This window comes from Cylas formicarius, unplaced genomic scaffold (genome assembly GCF_029955315.1).
Source record: "Cylas formicarius isolate icCylForm1 unplaced genomic scaffold, icCylForm1.1 PGA_scaffold_9__14_contigs__length_23061073, whole genome shotgun sequence".
Taxonomy (NCBI): domain Eukaryota; kingdom Metazoa; phylum Arthropoda; class Insecta; order Coleoptera; family Brentidae; genus Cylas; species Cylas formicarius.
This window is the reverse complement of record NW_026844365.1, coordinates 6219577-6241736: the sequence shown is the minus strand read 5'-3', so window position 1 is coordinate 6241736 and position 22160 is coordinate 6219577. Positions and strand designations below refer to the sequence as shown.

At 33.7% G+C, this 22160-nt stretch overlaps 2 protein-coding genes across 6 annotated transcripts in view; one reads left to right on the top strand and one right to left on the bottom strand.

Annotated features, from left to right (window-relative positions):
- The window catches only part of LOC132707057 (glutamate receptor ionotropic, kainate 2-like), a 55020-nt gene extending 52010 nt beyond the window's left edge, over nucleotides 1-3010 (bottom strand). For all 5 annotated transcript variants that reach the window (XM_060678708.1, XM_060678707.1, XM_060678711.1 and 2 more), the window contains exon 1: nucleotides 2935-3010. The gene's annotated coding sequence lies outside the window, so the exon portion shown is untranslated. The remainder of the gene's footprint in view (nucleotides 1-2934) is intronic.
- Nucleotides 3011-10254: 7244 nt separating this feature from the next.
- LOC132707415 (odorant receptor 67c-like) lies at nucleotides 10255-21758 on the top strand. Its single transcript, XM_060679263.1, has 7 exons — nucleotides 10255-10459; nucleotides 11874-12113; nucleotides 12886-13210; nucleotides 13265-13364; nucleotides 15797-15889; nucleotides 19080-19235; nucleotides 21269-21758. Exons 1-7 carry the CDS (start codon nucleotides 10255-10257, stop codon nucleotides 21323-21325), a joined length of 1176 nt encoding a protein of 391 aa, XP_060535246.1. The 3' UTR covers nucleotides 21326-21758.
- Nucleotides 21759-22160: the final 402 nt, after the last annotated feature.

The following is a 22160-nucleotide window of genomic DNA, read 5'->3' as shown; positions in this document are numbered from 1 at the left end:
TATTATACCGTAAAAAAAAAAACATGTTTTGGAAGCCCCTCAGCGTTTCCTTTATGTCGTACGTTTTGCAGGGATGCTTCCCAAGTAGATTTTATTTATTGCGAGATTTACTTTTATCTTTGCCCGCTAGGTTGGCTCCGCACCATGCTTCTCTAATGGTATTGTTTGTCCGTTCGGGAGACCTTGATTTGCTGCCAAGTAAGCAATCGGAATTTATTGTCGACGACTTATTTCGAGTATTGGCTGCAAATTTTCCAGGTGCGCCAACAACATTTTCTTAGTGAGATTTCAACTGTGCTTAATGCGTTCCAGTGCTTAATTGAGTATTACAGAATCCTAGGTTGAGGCTTAAAGTAGCAGTAGGCAATAGCTAGTAAGTAGTAAGTAGCTTAAAGGTGGTAGACACTGATTCAGTAGAAATACCAAAAGGATGTCGAACTTCCATTGTCTTATTTTTAATTTACACATCTTACGCAACTGTCCGAAACGTTGTTTAAGTTAAAAATAAAGACAATGGAAGTTCGGCATCCTTTTAGTATTTCAACTAGTAAATAGTCTTCCCCGTTGTAATAAGATATGCAGGGCGTACGACATAAAATCTTATCTCTTATATCTTATAGTAAACTGTATAACAATAATTATAACAATCATATCAAATTAAAGGAAAGGATTTGAAATCATGAAAACATTTGAGGCAGAGAAAGCAAATTGCACAACAAAAATTATCTGATAAAAAGTTCGGAACATTGTGGTTATTCAAATTTCAGTTGAATGAAGAGGTTGACAGGACTGTGAGATATAAGTTTTCGAAACAGTTTTGTTATTTATTTTATACAATGAGGAATCGTAAAAAATTTCAAGTTTAATTTAAAGCTTCAATTTGTACAATTAAGTTCAAGTGACTCAGTGCACGTTTTTAGAAATCTTTGTGGATCGCTGTTTCCCCGATTATTGTTAGAACCTTAAAGTGAATGAAACACAGAAGAGTGGGGAGACAAGACACCAAGATTAACAGTATTCTTCAGAATGAGAACACTTCTGTCTAACAGTAATCTCTGAATAGAACAACGAAAAAGATTGCTAGAATATTATGTATTTCCAGTGATGTATAGACTGTCTCAGAATTCGTGATAAAAAGTAAAGCAGCCTTTGAAATAAACGAGTGAGGCTCCTGTAGATAGATAGAGTCTATGAACACACAAACCAAACTCGCCAATACCACTAAGAGTAAAACACTCCAATATTTCTGTCATATTATGCGTGGTGACAAATGATAATTACTGCAGCTCATGAATGGACGAAAAAAGAGCACCTGGCAGAAGAAGAAATCCCTTTTTGAAAGATCTAAGGAAGCGGCACCGTAAAAATCAATGGAACCGTTACGATCTGCGACTTCCAAGGTGAAGATTGCCGCTTTAGTCGCCAACCTCCTCCTATTTAGGAGGACACCCCATTAACTACCCCTTTTAAAAGGGAAGGTAACACGAAGACTGATACAAAAGTTTTATGGTAATCACTTGATCCTATTATTGCATCGATCACATTAGAGAAAACAGTTGCGCACTCAATCAGAAGCCATGACGGTTTATCTGGTTTTTTTCTGTAAATAAATAATAAAAAATAATTTTACGCCACTTTTAAAAGATTTTCTTTGTTTTCCTTTTATTTTCCAATGTTTTAAAATAAAAATTTTCTGCATTTGTGACGTCAGTTATAGGAACCTCGAGAAAGTTGTAGCAAGTCGATATTGTTTTAATCGGTAAGAATAAGTATTTTACAATAAATTAAATTAATTAATTAAATTCAATTATTCTTTATGGATTATTTCTTTTTGTTCATGTTTTATATATCAACAATGCCAAAAGTCCTATTCGCTTCTGATTTTATATGCCTATTTAACATTTCAAACCCATGATACAGGTATAAAAAATAATATATTTCATCCTTCGAATATTTATAGGAAATGTTAACATGTTAATTACAATTAACAAAATTAATTCAATTAACTGGAATTATTTATTTATCTCGTTCAAAAATTTAGTGTAATACATAAAAATATTTATATAAGGAACTCTTAATTTAGTAGAGTAAAAATTTACCTACATACAATTATAATACAATACATTACACAATGAAATCATGTTAACATTTTGACTCCTAGCGGAAATTCGGAGTTTAAAAATCTTTCGTTGATGGACAATTCAATTGATTTTAAAACATAAGACAGTGAGATCTAGGTCGCCACTTTTTTTTTTAACAGTAACGGAAAAGCAGAATAATTTAGTTTATATTTATAATAAAAAAAGCATACGTTTTGTTTTCGATGGATTCGGCTAAACAAATCGATGAATATTTTTCGAATTCCTTCTTGATCGCTGTATAGGTTTTCATTTTCATGAACTACCCTATAATTATAACAATCAATGATATATCAATTAAGGAGGCTGAATTGAACGCAGAACTGATAAAACAGCCTAATAGTACTCATTTAGACCTACCTTAGAATGTGTCTCCGACAATTTTAAATTTAATTAGAATTAAATTCTTACTTGGACAACTACTAAACGATATACACTGCAAGAGGAAGTTAGCTAACAACGCCAAAAGTCATATTCCCTTCTGGGTTTAAAGACATATTTAGATTTAAAATGCCTAAATTAGTTTTTAAAAATAAACTTAAATTTATTAATAATTAGGTGAATAATTATATATTAAAATTAAATTAATTTAGTTGATGTAATATATTCCATATATTTAATTAAACAAATAAATGGCAATAATTTAATAAATTTAATTAATTTACTTAATTCAATAAAATTAAATTAAATTCATTTTAATGGTTTAAATTAATAAAAATTGTCCCGTCCGAAAACGTAGTGTAGTTAACAAAAGCGTGAGAATATAAAACTTTTAATATTGTAGGTGAAAATTTACCTGTGTTGCCGACGGCTCGTAATTGCGTGACGATTTATGCACCGTCGATACGCGACCGTTCGTATAGACGCCCGACGTGGAACTGAAATTTTCCGAACGTCCATCGGGAAAATAGAACCCGAATTTCCCGCAAGCGCGCCTATTTCACTTTTAATGCGAAAATCCACAAGTCAGTGCTTATCGGGAACTTTTTAATACGAAATTAATTTATTTTATTAAATAAGTATTTTAATAAAATAAATTAATTATCATCGATGGAGAATGGTGAAGACTTCCAAACCATCAAGTCCTTGTACTCTATAACAATGTGTGGGAACATTGGTTTAATTCATTAAATTAATGTAACCATTAAAATTATTTCAAGCAAAGTAATTAATATAATTAATTAAACTAGTACAATTAATGAAATAAATCAACTTAAATCAATTTATCTAATTAATTAAAATATCCTAATTAACAAAATTAATTAATTTAATTTAATTTAGATTTATTAAATGATTAAAAATTTAATTGATCATTAATCCTTTAAATTAGTTAACAATTAATATAATTTTGTTTTTAACATCTCAATCATGCGTTTAAAAAGGTGTATAAATGGGGAAGCAAATATCGCTTTTGGAGTTCTTTCCTTCTTTTGACATTTCTTTACGCGAATTTGGAAGAATTACCAACTGGTATGTCTTTCACTTCGACCCAGATTATCTTTTGTAACTCTCTCGATACCTATTGAGCTTTGTCCAGATTTGAAGCTAAGGAAAATGCACTCCCAATAGGCCCTCTCCTATGTGGCTGTGTCCTCCCCTTCTTGGGAGAATCTGCATTCAGTTTTCTTTTTTTCCCATTAGTGTTGGAAGCAGGCAACGGCCTATCAGTAAAGCTTTTAATATTCTTACGGTTTTTCCTTTGTGGCTTAGCTGGTTTGCTGTATGAAGACGTCATTCGTAGACAGGGCTGAGTGTAGCTGTTCTATCTGATGTGATTGATAAATTGGTATGTCTAAAGGATGACTATGAAGCTGAATTCTAATCAATTTTATTTATTGTGCCACCTTATTATATTTAACGTCCATCATGTCCGTCAATTTTAATTAACGATCGAAACACTGCCTTGAAAATCTATAGGTGCCCATTATAAGAAATTTGATCTCTAGTCGCAAAAGGTCAAAAGAAGTAAATTTCGGCAATATTAAAAACAGTTTGAAGAAGAATAATTTCACAATAACCTAAACCCCAGGCAGCAATGTTACTAGGAAAACAATTGACAATGGCAGGGTGTGCCCAGTATTCGCAAAAAATTAAAAATTGGGTTCCCGTTACATCATAATTGACTCTATCTAGAAGTCTGTGTTTCAGTTGTCAGCTTCAGTCCATATGGACAGCTAAAACCTTTGTGTTTAAAGTTATAACAGATTGTACACAGTGTGCGGGATATTCAGTGCTAAATTTAACAGAGAAGTAGAAATCCATACGCTCATCTAAACTCCATAAATTGAGCAGAATCAAACCTCAATAATTATTTTTTTTTAATTTTGAAAATGATTTTTTCGGTTCTTTTGTCTTTCAGAAAAAAATATTTTCTCGAAAATTATTAACCTAATCGGCAAAATACTTTACTCGGGAGACGCGTCAAGTCCTATTTCAAGCATTTTTTCGATTGTATACAGGGTTTTTCAATTACAAGACCCTGAAAATTGTTTTCTTCCAGACTAAATTATCAGACGCAAATCAAAATTCGTAAAAAATCACACATCGATTTTGAGAAAGTTCCATAGTGGTCCGCAGGAGCACGATAGGAAAACGATACGTCTCTCTAGGACAAAAAGCCTTTAAAATGCAAACATGTGTAGTGATTTTGTAGACTGCGTAACGCATAGTACGGAGCTGTCTGTCCGTTTTGCATTCTCCGTTCTCCGTTCTTGTCTTTTGACTTTTCCTGAATAACTTTCGAACCGTTGGAGCTACATAAAATTAAAATTTGACTCCTTTTTAACCCTTCACGAGGCACATAAGCTTATAAGAAATGGCCCTGATCCGATGCCGGTATCCATCTTTTGTTCGTGATTTTCGACTGTTTTTCGGACCTTGCTACGAAACACGATAAGTGTCCGAAATTTGAAGCACTCGACTTCATATTTGGCACGTATATGCAGCTTTGCCGCGTGACGGAACCTGTTCAAAACGGGGGGGCTGGCGGGTCGGGAAGTATTCTAAAAAAATTAAAAATCGCGTGTCTACAAAAAAGACCATTTTTCAGAAACCGTTTACGAGACCAAAAAAATTCTTGAACCAGAAGAAGCAGAAGATACGACTCTATAAACTTTTATTCTTGACAATTTTTCAAAAATATACAGGGTGCACCGCAACTGGTGCACAAATATAGTCGGAAGGTCCAGATTTTCCGAAAATCCCAATGTGTACGAGACGATTCGTCGAATCGCACCTCGAGGCTTAATGAGACTAAACCCATCGCTGACGCAAACTAATTAACTGTAAAGTTAATAATTTGTTTCACTCTGTTGGGAGGTAATTACACTGTCGATATAGATTTTCCTTAGATTTTCAACTTGACCTAATTATAGGCGACTCTATAATCTGTTCCGTGCGAATATTGAATTTGCGTTTAAACTAATTTCGCAATTTTCCGTAATTACTGATGGTACGAAAATCCTGTGCTGAAACAATAATCACGTACCAGAGGCGCCGATGTTGCCAATTTTTAAAATGATTTTGAGTATTTTTTGAAACTATTATATCAATCACCAACATTGAATTTTTAAATGGTACACCATGTATATTATTGCATTTTGCGATAGGCTAATAGTTTGTATTATCATTACCATGACATTAGAAAACAGAATTTCTTAATATAGAAATTAATTCTACATTATACAGGGTTGATCACAAGTGATCGTTTGCCTCCAAATAGAACTCTCTGTATATCATCACGTTTCTGTAATAAAAGTCTCTCTGTAAACCGAGCTACCAATAAAGATTTACTTATTATTGAGCAGCAGTCAAATCAATTAGGTACATATTGAACTGAATCTGTCCCAAAATGGACCACATGATTGACCGACAAACTTGATGAGTGTGTAGATTTTTCTTTTGTGGAAGGGTTGATTCCATTCATGAATTTTTGTTTTATCGATTAATATTTTATTGATGCTCTTGACAGCTGTAATGTAATGTTTAATATATTCCTTGGCGCATATGAATGGAATATTATAAACTCCTGGTATCAGAAATGGAATTTTGTCTTTGACGGATTGAAGATGATGACAGATTTTTGGACAAGTGGTAAATCTGGTTTTGACGCTATATCTAAGAACTTGATACGCGGCCAGTGATGTTTTCAATATAAGGAAGGACAACAATGGCAAGTGTGGGATTGCTTTCCGTTTCATTGCTGTTGTAAGGTTGTGGTGAAGTGTATTTTATGATAGAAGGCTTAATATCTTTAATGTAGAAAGTATTAGAGAAAGGAGCAGGTGTAAGGTGTTTTAATTCTAGATTCAGTGGCTCTGGCTGAGATAGTTTTAAGGTTCTGTAACCAAGAGATAATCGATGATTAAACCTTAACATTTAACCTTAAAAAAATATATTTTTCAATTATGGTGAGAAGGTTTGGTTTCAGTTGAGAGTTTCAGGAATAGGGACTTTAGCAAAGAGTGATTCTACGTCGTCACTAACCGGAATATTCTATGGATCTAATATAGCCTCTCACCAGTATTTCACCGAGACAGTGTTCAGGAGAGCCAGTTTCAGTTAAGGTCTGAAGAAGCCAACAGGACGATTGGTGAAACGTCACCGAGTTCGATTCAACAACAACCGAAGCAGGAGGAATCCAGAAGTTTTATAAATAGTATTACAGTAGCTTGTGGAAGTTTCTTATAAAAATGTATACCAAATTTATTTCATGACAGTACCGTGGATAAATGAGTCAGTACGATGGAACCGAAAATTTTGAATTTATTTTTCGTTCCTGACTCTTCGAAGTTGTATTGAAATCCTGTCAGGCTTTTATTATTATTACAGTAAAATACACTAACAATATGCATAAAAAAAATCAAGAACCAAAAAAAATTATAAAAAAGTAAAGTAGTTAGAACGGAATTACGCGGAAGCATCTTTTCTCTCACTCGACCAGAGCTGTGGGATTTAAAATTGCAATGGATGAGCCAAAGGAAACTTAGAAAATATTTTGGTTATTTCGAATTTATTTCTGTGGTAAAATACGCAAAACACAAAGTACATTTGAACCACCCTTCTGCAACAGAATACGACACGGGGTTTAAGTTTCACGTTTTGCATTTCTTATGCCACAATGACACCCCCGTATTCAAAAGCTTTAGGGAAGTATTAAATTACTAGAAATACTGGCTATTATGGATTCCCCGTCTAAGGACCGACAAGGATAAGTGCTGAGGTCTGCCCTTTGTTGCTTGATAACTTTTGAGTATTTTCGACTGTATTGTTTGCGGAGTTTACAGGTTATAAGGGGTTTCTCTGAACGGTGAGAAAAAATGCCAAGCCATGTTCCTGATTTTATCAGCGGACATTTTTGTGTTTATATTATCGGGCCTGACTTTGTTTTTTATTTCGACCCATACCATTTCTATAAGAGTCAAATTGCAGTGATAAGATGGCTAACGAGCTATTCAAATACCCCTTCTTTGCCACTGAAATAGGTACTTTTTTAGCTGAAATCATCATAATTATGGTGGGATATTTTAAGAAAATAATTTTTTACCCAATTTTCAAGTAGCAAAGCGTTTGATACCCGACCTTTCCTTGAGCTTCAGTGTAGAATGGCTATTGACTTTCTCTAGATGGAGGTACCCTCAAAATGCAGTTCGATGAAGAATTTTGACACACTTTCCACCATTCTAAAACACTTTCATTATGGCTTTCTTTCAATTGAAACATTGCACAGGTCAACAAGATTTTTGAGTCCTACATCTTAAATTTCAGTTTCTCTAAGATAAAAACAAGGAAAAGCATTTTTGTTTGAATGAAACTATAGCAATGTTTCGTTTTTTCTGCAAAAATCAGAAAATATTACGGTTTTTTATAGTTTTATTTGAAGTTATGTTTTTTTTTTAATATAAGAGTCTTTTTAATTCAAAATTTGAAATAAACAATTGAATTTTAATGTAAATTAACCAGGAATAAGTGTCTAAATCAATTGTTTATAATTGTCAGCTCGTTTTTCACAAGGCCACAGAAGCTCGGTGAAGTCACCATTTTTTATTACGTCTCGAAGAATTAAAAGAGGAGGGTTCGGTTATGGTCTGGGCCGGTAAATCTGCCTCCTCAAAAATCGAATTGGCATCTATCGATGGGCCATGACTGCTGTTAGTTATCCAATATTGTTATATTATTACTTTCTACCATTCATTACGCTGACTAAAGAAAAAAACAACAGGAAAACGCATCCATTATTGCAGCTGTAGTTATTAGAATGGCTATTAGATAGGTCAGACCCAAATCCGATAGAGAAGGTCCGGGGGATATTAACAAAGACATTATGTAATCAGGAAAAGTCAAAAATGAATAATGTAAATGAACTAAAAAATGGCTACCGTTCAGCATGAGCCAAAATTTCAATAATACATTTGAGGGGTTAATTGATGCATGCCTAAGGACAAATATGTAGATGCTAGGCCATTTGATATTTTTACCCTTATTAAATATAACTAACATATTGACAATTTTATTTACCTGTACTGTTTTCAGAAATATTCTATTGGTCTTAAACGAAATATTTAATTATGTATAATTGAATGATTTAATTCAAATCGCCATGTTTTCCGTTGTTCAAATCGAAATGAACATCATACTTGAGTCAACTATCTTCTCGTAAAGACGAAAAATCGCATTAATATCAATGAAGTCTATTAAAAGTTTTGATTGTAATTGCAACAGAAGACCACGCAAAGTTTTTTATTATTATTAAAAACAAAAAATTAAAAAACATATATTTAAAATTTTGTAAATATAGGCAAAATCAGTAAAGTTGACCTGGTAATAGAATTTCCCAATCAGAGCCGTAATATGTACATGATGTTATTAGATTCCCATCTAATTTAAGAGAATGTCTGTGAACTTTATCAAGCTGCCATCAAGTCAATAATTTAGGAAACTATTATGTTACGTTTTTATAAAATGGTAAATATTGTTATATATTTATCATGGGCGATCATTCTATAACATCTATCGGATATATAATTTATGTTTAATGTTTATAAACGCCATATTAAAGGTTGCTAGTCATTTTTAACGTAAAAGGACACCAAAATATCCGCAAAATTGTGAAAAAGTGAATTATCTAAAAAAATTCCAAGATCAGAGACTTCGAACAAGAGACTCTTAAAGCTCTTATACTATATTACTTAAAACTCTTATATTATATTATTTTTTTAATGATACAATAATCATTCGTTCACTCGGTATGATTTAAGTTAAAGTCCGTTCCATATCTAATGTTAATAAATGTTAATATGTTAAAATGGAAACATACACAAAAATGATCGTGTTATAAGGTATGTAAGATCAACACTAAATTTCCAACACAGTATTACTTCTGGTGTTTCGAAATTACTGGAATCTACACGTCTCTACTATTGACCCAAAATAGTTCTTACACAGTTATTCCACAATTTGGATCAAAATCAAAAATATTACATTCATAAATATAATCGTATGTGACAATAACATTTAAATGATGTCGATTATAAAAACGTTTTAACACAACACAAATTTATTTCATATCTTAATAAAATTTCTAGCTGGACTGGGACAATGTAACGGATATAAACAACATGAATATTTAAACTTTATAAACAAGGTTCAATAAACACAAAAATTTTCTTCTTCTCCGGCACTGTGGGGTTACCTCAACCAAATCTTTAGCACCGTGACCATGAGGTTAAGTTGATTTATGACAATGACAATGTGGACCATACGTATAGCACAAATAACAATAAATTAAATTTTAAGTAGTAAAGTCAAATATGTGTGTTAATTTTTATTATACAGAAAATTATCGTCTCTGTTTTGTGTTATAAATACCACCACACCATTTTATTGAATGTGCTTCTGTTTTTTATTGATTTTTATTGATTTGTATGTTGCGTATAAAGGGCCGTCCGCTTACAATAATCCAGTCAAGTCACTCTATAACTAAAATCCCAAAATATTAAATTGTTGTTTATTACCCAAGCATAGCGAAATTTGTCTACGCCGCTGGACACAGAATTAGTAATTGTGGTCAGGTATATAGACAAAATAATTCCGGCTTCAGGAGGCACATAGTTCCACAATGTCCGCGGAACGAGAGCTCTTCAAAACAACCAAACTGTTGATGGTCTTTAGCGGACTGTGGCGGTTGGAGCTGTCGAATTCCAGGCGTTTCGTGAGATCCGCCTACAAAATCTACTCCCTCTCGCTTCAAGTATTTTTCAACTCAGTTATTATCTCCTTCGTCTTAGAATTTTGCAGACTGGTATCAAACGACATTAACACAGGTATTTGGGTGATACAGTTCTGACTATTACTTAATTTTTTTTGCAACTAGATTTTTCCATTTTTTTATGCATATCGTAATAAAAATAATAGCCTGAAAGGATATTACAACGACTTCAAAGCGTCAAGAACTAGGAACAAATTTCAAATGTTCCGTTCCACGGTACTGACATAAAATTAATTTAAGTTCCAAAATCACATAAATTCTTTGCACTATTTCATCAACTCGATGTTTGAAAACAGTACTTTCAACGTGATTAACCCGACGTTTCATAAACCTCACTGTAGATGGCGCTCAAGTGATATAAAGTCAATTTCAAATTCGTTAAATTTTGCAGGATGCAGGATTCCAGTCGAAGTTCAAATAAACGGATGATATCCCGGAATATATTGTCAATATGTATATTTGTTTATTTATTTATGAACAAGTCTTTCCTACAGACACAGCTATCTAATAAAATGAAAGCACAAATAATGTTGTAAACCCCACACTTGGTACTGTTGTTCTTCCTTATATAGAACACATCACTGACCACATATGAAATATTCTGAAAAACTATCCAAACGGGATTTACCTCTTCACTAGGCTCAAAGATCGTGGAAAGAGCCTTAAGACTAAGACAAGAAGACTCCTTAGTAGTTACCGAATACAGGGACATTAAATTTTATTCGATAAAACAAAAATTCTTCCATGTAATCAGTTCTTCTACCAATGAAAAATCCGAGAATCTATAGAAATCTTTAAGCAAGCAAACATTCTTAACCGAGATATAGGTCTTTACCTGTCACCAATATTGGAATCAGTCATCCGAGATATTGTTCCCTTCTTTAGTTCCGCCAATATCAAAGGATACATAACAGGTAGCTCTGAAGAAGCCAACAAGACGATTGACGAAACGTCAGCAAGTTCGATTCATCAACGCAGGAGGAATACAGAATATTTGTAAATTGCATTGAATTACGGTACCCTTTCTCAATTGAAAGATTTCTTGTTTTTTTTTTCAAAATTTTGAGATTCCGAGATGACAATAGTAATTTCAACTTAAATTCATCAACAGTCCTTATCTTGTGTGTCTGCAAAATTCCTTAAATCCAATGCCACTCAAGTTTCGTCTCTTTTGAAAAATATAAACCATCAGAAAAGGTGGATTATCACTAGGTCACTCGGAAGGCGGTGCCGATTATACAAGGTGTCCAGATAAGAATGCAACATGCTGAAAACTATTTTTTTTATATATTATATACTTTTAATATATTTTTAGAATTCCAAGATGGTTGCCGGGAGCGTAATTTTTCACTAAATTCCTTTTACTTAATGTACCAAAAAATATGTTTTTAAAAGCTGAGCTTTCTGCGAATAATTTTTGTTTATTAATTCTCAAAAAACGTGGTTCCGCGTTTGCTTGTATGTTCTAGCGATAAAGATACTGTCTCGGTTGATTTACGTGGCACTTTTAACAATGAAACTGACCCTATGCCAGTCGAAGAGTATGAGGAAACTGCTATCCATCGCGCTGCAGGACGAATCGGATATTTATAGACAACACGATTCAGAAATCAGACGAATTTACACGAAGCACGTCAAGTACTGCAACAAAATCACCACAGCTATAACGATTTGTTCGTTTGTTTTGGACATTTATCTTACAGAGATAGGTAAGTTTTCTTCTATTGATTGTTAAAATTTTCAAATTAAGTTACTTTACACTTCACAATTTAAAAGTAATTGCTCGAGTTTAGTCAACCAGTGAATTACCTATTGCAAGTGTCTGGAAAAATGTCGCAGGAAATATTAAAGCAATTTCTGAGCTATCTGAACGCTGGAAGCAACCTTGGAACTTTTGTTCGTTGCTGGAGGCAGATGGCCGGCATTTTACCGTGGCAATACAGTAAAGTACAAATACAATTAGTAGTATTAGACTTCACGATCCTGAATCGACACCTCCTTCCAGTTATTAATGCCCATAGCATCTAGGTCTCTTGCTTCTGGATTTCATTTACTTTTTTATATTAGTGGCATCGAAAAGATCTTCTACTTATTTGATGGTTTTCATCCGCCGCTCACGACAAACAGCATCGATTTGCAAATTTCATTTATAAGTTCTTCAGGAATTAATCAGATGTTCTGAGTAAAATAGTCTGAATTAATCTTTAATCGGAGCATTTACTTTTTTTATAAAAGTTATTTCGCGTAGAAGATGTACCTAGAAAATCGCCCAAAATACAGCTCCGGCTTCCTCAAACGGTATTTGTGCAGGTACAGAGTAGAATGCGAACCAGTTTCAGTTAAGCCTTGAAGAAGCCTGCAAAAAACTTTATCTATTAGTCCAAGAAGAACCTACAAATGTAGGAAGAATTTGTTGCTTCATTGTGGTTGTAAATCCTAAAATCCTATCACCTTCTGATGAATTCTTTGTGTAATTTTTAGGAATCGAGAAGAGTTACAAGTTTTCGCACAATACCGCCAATTCATCACTAGAAAGGCCCCTACCGTCACCCCTGTGGTACCCGTTCGATCGTAACAAATTCCACGTGTGCGCCTTGACTTATCAGATCATCGAAACCTTCTTGACAGCTATCTACAGTGGGTCTGTTCAGGGGGTGTCAAATACCGTGACGATATTTTTTAGGGCCCAGCTGCAAATCCTTCAACACCAATTGAGGCACTTTGATAGATTCGAATTCGCTCAAAGCGATGGTGAAATTGGAAACCATCTAAGGATCCTGGTTCAGAAACACCAAGATCTCATCAAGTAACTCGACATATCGCTATATACCTGTGCCTAACCTACATTAGAAGTTTTCAGATGGTTTGATCAACTTAATCAGTTATTTAAGAAGATTTTGTTACTAGAATATAGCGTATCTTCTATGCTTATGGCAGCCGTGCTGATTCAAATATTTCAGGTGCGTTATTATTTACTACGTAATGTACCACTCTGGAAATAACCCAACATCTCACCCAAATGGTGTGGGTGTAGTAATGTCTAAAGTAGCTGCTAAAAATACAAATATCATCGTGATCAACTGGCGACAAGTCTGAAACAGACCTTAACAACTTTTATAAAGAAGTTATTATCCATTATCGTACACCAAGAAAAACGCAATACTTCTTCGCTCTTTCAACCGTCCTCTCTTCTTCTCCTCCACTAGCCTCTATCTGAAAATCCATTCTATAGCAAGTCTACCAATGCTTATTTTACATTAGTTACATAATGATTATAATACTAAGAGATTTTAATGCCAATGTAGGACTAGAAGAAGTACATAGAAATGTAGTCAGATATGACCACAAAATACTCTTCCTAATCCTCGCTACATGGCCGTCATCACAACATAAAAAAGACAACGTGGTTTAAAACTAAATTTACTATGTACTGATTAACGACAGATACAAACTGATGTGAGCTGACCATAATCCTGTGGTGGAAAACGTAATCGAAAATTTAAGAAAGTTTAAGACAAATATCAATCAAAATTAAAATACTCAGAAACATGAGCGAGGGTCCAAATGAGATTTAATGAGAACACACCGAGATTGGTGATGAAAAGCTACACCAACGTACTGAAACTAAACCGGATGGAAAGGGAAGAAACAGCCCCAAAGCAGAGAACGAAAAAGAAAACTTAGACGACCGATCGTATCATGGATATGATTTAAGAATGAAGATCATACGAGAACTGAAATACACAAAAATATGAAGAGATAAACACAATAATAAAAACAGAAATAAAACAGGCTAAATAAGCATGGGGGGGGGGGGGGGGGGTGCGATAACGGCTGTTATTTACCATAAAGTGTTGACATGCAACACATGGAATTGTTTTGCTAACTGCACAACTAAAATGCAAATAGTTACTGTATGTTTCATGGTCATATCAGGTGCACATTTTTTGCAAGCGAAACAACATACAGGGTAGTACAGAAAATACGAAAATTTCAAAAAAAATTGAGCAAAATGTTATTCAGAACAGTTTTAGAGAATTAAAAGTTTTGTCTTAATATCAAAACAGCCCGCTAAGATAAACAAAAATTCTGTTCGAAAAATATTAACAATTTGCGGTATTTTTTTCTGCTTTCTCTGATACCCTTAACTGTCTTGTTAAAATAAAAAAAATAAATAAAAAATAATAAAAAAAAAATAAGAGTACTTTACTCATGTGCAATTTTTGTTTGTTTTGCAAATATTTAAACTATACCCAGTATGATTACAGAACATGCACCAACTTTTGGTAATATTAGAATTTTAATTGGCCAGTTAATTAAAAAAAATCCCAAAAACCCAAACAACCAAAATGACCACACTGTACGGGATGAAACAGATGGTATTATTGCCGATACTCCAGAAACGCTCCCATGGTTGCTAAATAAATTAATTATAAAGAGAAAGCAGCTAGGATTCAGTACAAACGTAGAGTGTTAGCTAGAAAAAAGAAACATAGAAGCGGTTGGGAACTGACCTAGAGAGAAAAACTAGAATAGGAAACTCAAGTCAACACTGAGTTGCGGAACACATAAAATGTCGCATACACTGAAATAGAAGCGTTTGAAATATGAATCTTACCGAAGTTCCTCAAAGTTTCAGGAACAGCACATGTTACCAACCCACAAAATTGAGAAGAGCACAACAGGAAAGGGAATGGCTAATAATTTCCGGCTATTCAAGTCACATAATACGGTGTAAAAATACGGTGAGATTGACGATCAACCTGACTTGAGAATATTCGTTTCGTGCTGTCAAGGAGCGAATGGGACTCTCCATCACTGGAAGGGGATGGGACCTTGCGAAGAAAAAACTGGTTGCGTTTGCGGTTTGTCCACAGTATCGGCATTAAAAATTTTGGCGGCAAAATCCTTTTCTGTCAATTTTGTGTCTCTTCTCGAGCCAATCGTTAGTAATATTTTTGTCGACATCACTGTCTTCGCCACTTATCTGTTCATTATTTATACCTTGTCTTCCTTTCAACTTTACCAACCATCCTTCCGAAGCCTTGAAGTCGATAATGGCAACCTGTTCAGCAAACTTTTCTGCTTTTAGTTTTACAGTCCAGAGAGTGGTATACTTTTAAGATGTTGCTATTGGAAACACTGCAACATTGCCTGATCCAAATTTTAAAATTTTAGCTGTTTTTTACATTGATTGCTTTGTTACCTGATGTGCCCTTTTTTCTTTCCGATTAATGCATAGCTTTGTATGGAGACTTTATAGTACAACACATTTTGTTCATAATTCACTATTCCAATAATTTATATACATGTCCCGTGGAATATCTCATAATTTCAAAAAATTCCTCACAATGCCCCCTAATTCGTATCGTAATATCTATCATTTTTTTAGGGAGAGGATGTAATGTTCAATGGTATCTACTTCTGTTTCATTTTCGGCCAGTTAACGATTCTGTCGTGGAATGCTAACGAAATCAAAATTCAGGTCGGTGTGTGCGTTTCTTCGATAAAAGCATCTTATTGATTAAATCAAATGCTGAACTGTGGAAAAAAGATATCGTAACGTTAATTTTTTTTTACATAAATTATACAGATATTGTTCTGAAACTTGGTATAGTTGTTCTGGCGTGCAATTTAAATAGATTTTTGCTAATGCAGTGCTGCCGGTTCTAGCCGAAATCAGTAGCACCATTGAAATTTCAAATTGAATATACATTTATTTAATGCATTTCGCAACATTCAAAATAAAGTCTCTCTCTCTCTATTGAGCATGAATATTTTTTATTTAATTCTTTGGCTCAACACTCGTATATGTTGATGTCTATCATTGTATATACGATGTTTTAAAAATTACCATAGGAAAATATCAAAAGGTCTTAAATCGGGACTATTAGCCGGACACTAAATTATTCCATATCTGCCTCTCCAATGATCATATCTGTCATTTGTGTGTTCAGTAAACGGATCGGCGCCCCATCTTGTTGCCAAAGCAGTTTAATGTGAGCCGTTCCAAATAATTTTAAAAGACCAACTCAAATTGGGCCCATTATTGTCATCGCGATTGCCAGCATGCCATACCACAACCGATCTATAATCCTGTATTTTTCCGGTATTTTGATTTGCCCAATAATGATTATTTTGACTGATTAAACATACCTGCCGTCGTGAAGGTTGCTTTATCAGTAAAAATAATTTTTCCCAAAAAATCGGGATCCTCTGTTATATGCCGCGACATTTCTTGACAATAGTCCTCTGGAAAAGATCTTTGCGGTGCACACTTGATTTGTTTTAGAAGTCTAAATTATAATACTGCAAAAATTATACAACTTTTGTAGCTCTGTACGCAAGTATAAAAAATAAAAACCCGCATTTAACAGCTGTGCATGTGATAAAAGATATTGCCCATGGTCATAAAAATTTGTGTGAAAAAGTGTGAAATAAACGCCATATTAAAAGTAGCAATCTAAATATTCAAAATGTCCCTCATATCAGCAAGATTTAATGGGTATAAAGTTCTGCTTATTCAGCTAGAGGTGCGAGGGCGGAGTGAAAACTCTCCGGCCTGACCAAAAAAAACATTTTTTAATTTTTTTTTGCTTTATTTTTTATTACCTATACAGTTCGCATAGCGGTGTTCTAATTTAGTTGAACCAGATTCTTCAAAGTCCTCAAGATATTTATTTAATCTTCGGTAATTTCTTCGTTGTTCTTAAATATTATGGCCAAGTCATGAGAGTAGGTAGGTTTCAAAATTCAATTCATCGATTTTGGATATGGCAACAATGGACGATTGCGCTGGTGAGTTATAGCAATGAAACAATTTTTTTTTCTCCGCCAAATTAGGTCGTTGAATCTGCATCTCGTGCTTCAAACGTTGGTATAACTCTGCGTAGTGTTAACCAGTAATAGTCTTACCGTTTCCTCTTAAATCCCAAAAAACAGTAGCCATAACCTTGTTTGCCAATAAAGTTGTTTTAGCCTTCTTTGGAGTTGGTTTCCTTTTTGATAGGTAGAAATTTTTTTCGAATCAGTTTTTGGTAGAGTGTTAACAAACACAGCATCCACCTTGCACACAGCTTTTCCATGCTAAAATGGTGTTGCAAAATTTTTCTCATACGTTCATCTAACATCGTACAGGTCTCAGCTATGTCATGCACTTTCAATCTGCGGTCTTCCACTACTATTGGATGGATTTTCTCAATTATTTTTGAAGGTACTCTCACGACCCATCTTCAATTCAGAAAGCCACTGCTGAATATTTCAAATATAGTTTTTTTTTTCATTTTTACGAAAACAATTGGAGCATCTCGCTCAACGTAGCGATTAGGCTGAAACTGCACATAGAAGCTCGGTAGGAATGGTACGCTTCACCAGAAGTGGACCCCATCCTCGTTGAAAATCGGTTTCCACAGCGCTACCGATACACCTGTGAATTAACATTTGATATCATATCATAGATATCATGCGAACTCGATTGTTCATTCCAAAAAAAAAGACGTTTAAATTAAATGTGTTCTGAAAATTTCTTTCTTGGAGATGCCGCAGCTACGCAAATATGAACATTGAACAATCTACAAGATCTGAATTTCAGAGGACAATATGGATAATTTTGCATAATTTCAAGACTGCAAAGTTAAAGTCCTTCGAAGTCCAGATACGTTTTCTTCTCTTGTCACCATGGCGGATTCGAATAAAAGCCCGCCATGACAATGGTGAATATCTTTTATTTCTTTAAAAACTACATGAGATTAGTAGGCGAACACGTAATGTAGATAATTTGTTCTAAAACAATAAATATACTTTTTCTGCGTCCCTTGTATAAAATATTATCGATGTTACATGCGCAGTTGTTGAGTACATGGGGAGTTAAAGATACAGTAAAGTTCACCAGCTCATTGTTTCAAAAATTTGTAAGAACGTACAATTTCAAATGATTTTGAGCTATACAATTTGGCTAAAAAAAGAAGATAAATAAAACTTTTATTAGGATATTAGGTGGTACAGAGTGGCACACCATACATATTTTTATTTTTTTCTATTTATTCTATATGGTGTGCCAATCAAGAAAATCAACAACAATTTAAAATGACCCTGTACCTGAAAATTAGTACATTTTTATAAAAATTAAAATATTCGAAAAACTATCAGGTTTAGGGATGTATTATTATTCATAAAAAAGTTCAAGTGTTTTAAAGGAAATTCAAATGAAAATTTTATAATAGAGCGTTCCATTTAACAAAACAGGTATATTTTATTCGTAACGCCTTTTTGAGGAACTCTGTAAAGTTTTAAATTGTGCATCCAAACAATTTCTACAACCTTTTTATTTACCATGTAGGAAAAATTAGTAAGTCGTTTAAATTTTCATATCGAATAAAATATTTCATTGTCGTTGAATTCGGGTAGAACCGACAACATTGCAAAAGCGAAATTGTTCTAAAATTGTATTCTATTGTATATTGTCTCACAACAATACTTATTCTGTTCCTCCCAAAACTTCTAGTGGATGGTCATCGAAGGAAACCCTGTATGTGAACTATGTGAAGAAGAATTGCTAATACTACTCATTTTTTTACCCACAGAAAAAGAGTTCAGCAATTGACTTAAGCAATAAGATGCACCGCAACATCAATATCTGTGTTGCCAAGCCCTGTATAATAAGCCTAATATTATAGAGCTCCGAACTGTCTCAATCGTTGTACGAGAGTCGGTGGTTCGAATGCAGACAAGCGGAAAAGATGGTAATTCGAATTATGATGATGAGATGTCAAAAACCATTGACGTTAACGATAGGTTCGTTTGGGGCGATGACAGCTGACGTTGCTCTATCCGTACGTAAAACAAAACGATATTTACCTTGCACACGTAAACATTTTAGCAGCTATCAGTTGTGGAACATCCATGTTATATACATGTCAATGCATATTGCAGTACGGACGATTTGAGGTCACTACGAAATTTTATATGGGGCAATAAGAACCCCTAATATTTATCAAAACAGACTATAAGCTTATTTATAAAGGCTTACAAAAAGCTCACTATAAATGGAGAAACAAAAACTAACAATATACGCGATTAATTAATAAGTTAGAAAACAAAGTTTTTTTTTTTTAATTGAACCCCCATTGTAGGATAGTTATGGTCTTTTCCGATTTATTGCCATTTAATAAATGAAATATATTACTTTGACGCACTATTTGGACACCCTGTATTATTATAAGGTGATAATTCTACCACAGGACCAACATATCTCGAGCGTGAGTGATTCGGCGAGAAAATTTCTAATGATAATGGACAAAGACTTAAGGTTAAGGGGGTATATTTACAATTGTATACAAAAGGCCTATTTAATGTTAATTTTTGGAAGCCTTTGGGAAGAAAACTTTCGACCACTTCCATCTGAAACCAAAATTACGGAGACGCTATGTTGATGACACCATTGTTATTTGACCTCACGGTTAAGAATCCCTTGGATACTTTCTTAGCTATTGAAATTCTACAAACACTAACCTACGTTTTACCATTAAATTAGAAACTAATAATAATCTCCCATTCTTAGATCTCCTTATCAATAGAAATAAGACCTAACATCAAATGAACAGCTGTGGGTTCTCCAATATCAACAGTAATCGCGAATATATTTATGGAAGTCTTTGAGAAGAAACCCCGCGAAACTTTCCATCTACAACCAAACTTATTGAAACGCTACGTTGATGATGGTGGCCATTTAAACTCTATACATCTTAACATACGTTTTGCCATTGAATTAGAAACTAATAATAATTCCCATTCTTGGATATTCTCATCAATAGAAGATCAGATCTAAAATAGGGTCATTTTCTTAACAGAAAACCTTAATGCAACTCAGCCCGAGCCACTGAACCTAGAATTAAGAAATCTTAGCACTTCTGATCTCTAATAATTTCCACATTAGAGATATTAAGCGTTCCATCACAAAATACACTTTACCTTCCAAAGTGAATGAGCCCGAAAGCCAGACTTGCCACTACTGTCCTTAAATTTATTTAGAATACAGTCAGTGTGTTATGGATTTCGTCAAGTACGTCAATATAGATCATGCAAATGAGGCAGAAAATTAAATTAAAATATATGACAGAGCACAACAATACAGTGATGACAAACATTAATAAGTAAAATATTTGTTTAAATTATAAAAACAGTTTTCTAGGAGGGAAGACCTTAGTTCGGATTTAAAAATGTTTACATTATTACTGCCCTTTAGCTCTTGGGACAGTCTATTGTAGACTCTAATACGGGTGTTCGTAAAATATTTTTTTCAAAATTCTAGTCTATTTTGTGGAAATCTCCGTTTTTTTGTAAGATATTTTTATTTTTATATGCCCATTAACTAATATGTATATACAAGCTAAAGGCAGTATTTTAAACTCCCGGCATAGGTTTTAGTTTTAAAAAACTATAAAAGTTAAGATGGCTGGCAAATTATGAAGAAACTCCCAGTACAACATAGTTAAGGACCGATTCTCAAAATTGCCAGTACTCAAATTGTATTTATAATAACAAAACGATTCAAAAAATGTTCGCAAAACTTTCCAGAAAAGATTAGATGCGAAAGTGTACAAAGGAGGCTCGTAGTGGGATGCAGCAAAGATAAAAGCTCTATTGAGTAACTTTTAGTTTACATGCGTGCTGAAAAATTTATATAACATTTTAAAGTTTTGGTGCTCCAAACTGTAGCTGCTTGAATGGAAGTGATTCGGATTTCCTCCTGTAAGGTAAAACGATTGGAAGTTGACGTCACCATTGGGCGTGTATAATTTTTCTTAAATTGATTTTGAAGCTGCGTAATTGGGCTTATTAATATGACTATGTTGAGTTTTTTCAGAGAATCAAACTTGCCTACTCATATGTGTCCTTGGTATCAGGAGGATCAGGTGTCTAAAATATTGGATCCAGTCTCTTCAGAAAACTTATTACGATTACGATGTGAGCATTTGGCAAAAAATTGCTTCGAGTTCATGTTTGTACAGGGTGGCCCATGGAAATATAACGCAAATGAGAATGAGTATAGTGATAATAAATTTTGAAAACAGATCCACACATTTAGCACACTGGAGCTTTAACAACACTACATTTAAGAATCGATTTAATTTTAGTTATAAGCTTGCCGTCCCAAGAAGCACAAACGCGGTAAAAATTGTCATATACCTTGCTATGTAACAACTTTTAATAAAACTGTTTTATTTTAAAAATAACTGGTAAAATTTAATGTGTTTCTTTAGAAATTATCATTTTCCCCGAAATTAACTAGTGCACTGCTCAGCTAGCTCAATACCATAATGCTCAATATTTTGAGAGTGTCTTCACCATTACACACTGACAAGTTTAGAGACCTTATTCGGAAAGATGATTTCTATGTAGCTGGACTCTCGTATATATAGTTATGTAGTTGAAATTCCTAACTACTATTTTATAGATGGGATGGGATAGGTCTTTATATAAAGAAAACCATAATAAAAATGAATTGAATGAATGTGTAAATATTTTACTAAATAAATCAACAAACCGTTGGGTGTATTTATGGGCTCCCAAGTTTTAGTTCAAACATATTCGTTGATAAATGAGCATGTATTAACTCATACTTAGATGCTGAAGTACACACATTGCTAAACATCATCAAATGCTCACTGAAAATGTTGGTACAGTTACAAATATTCTGCAAAAATAGTTTTCTGTCAAGAATTTAGTACTTATTGAACTAAAAACCCAAAAACTTG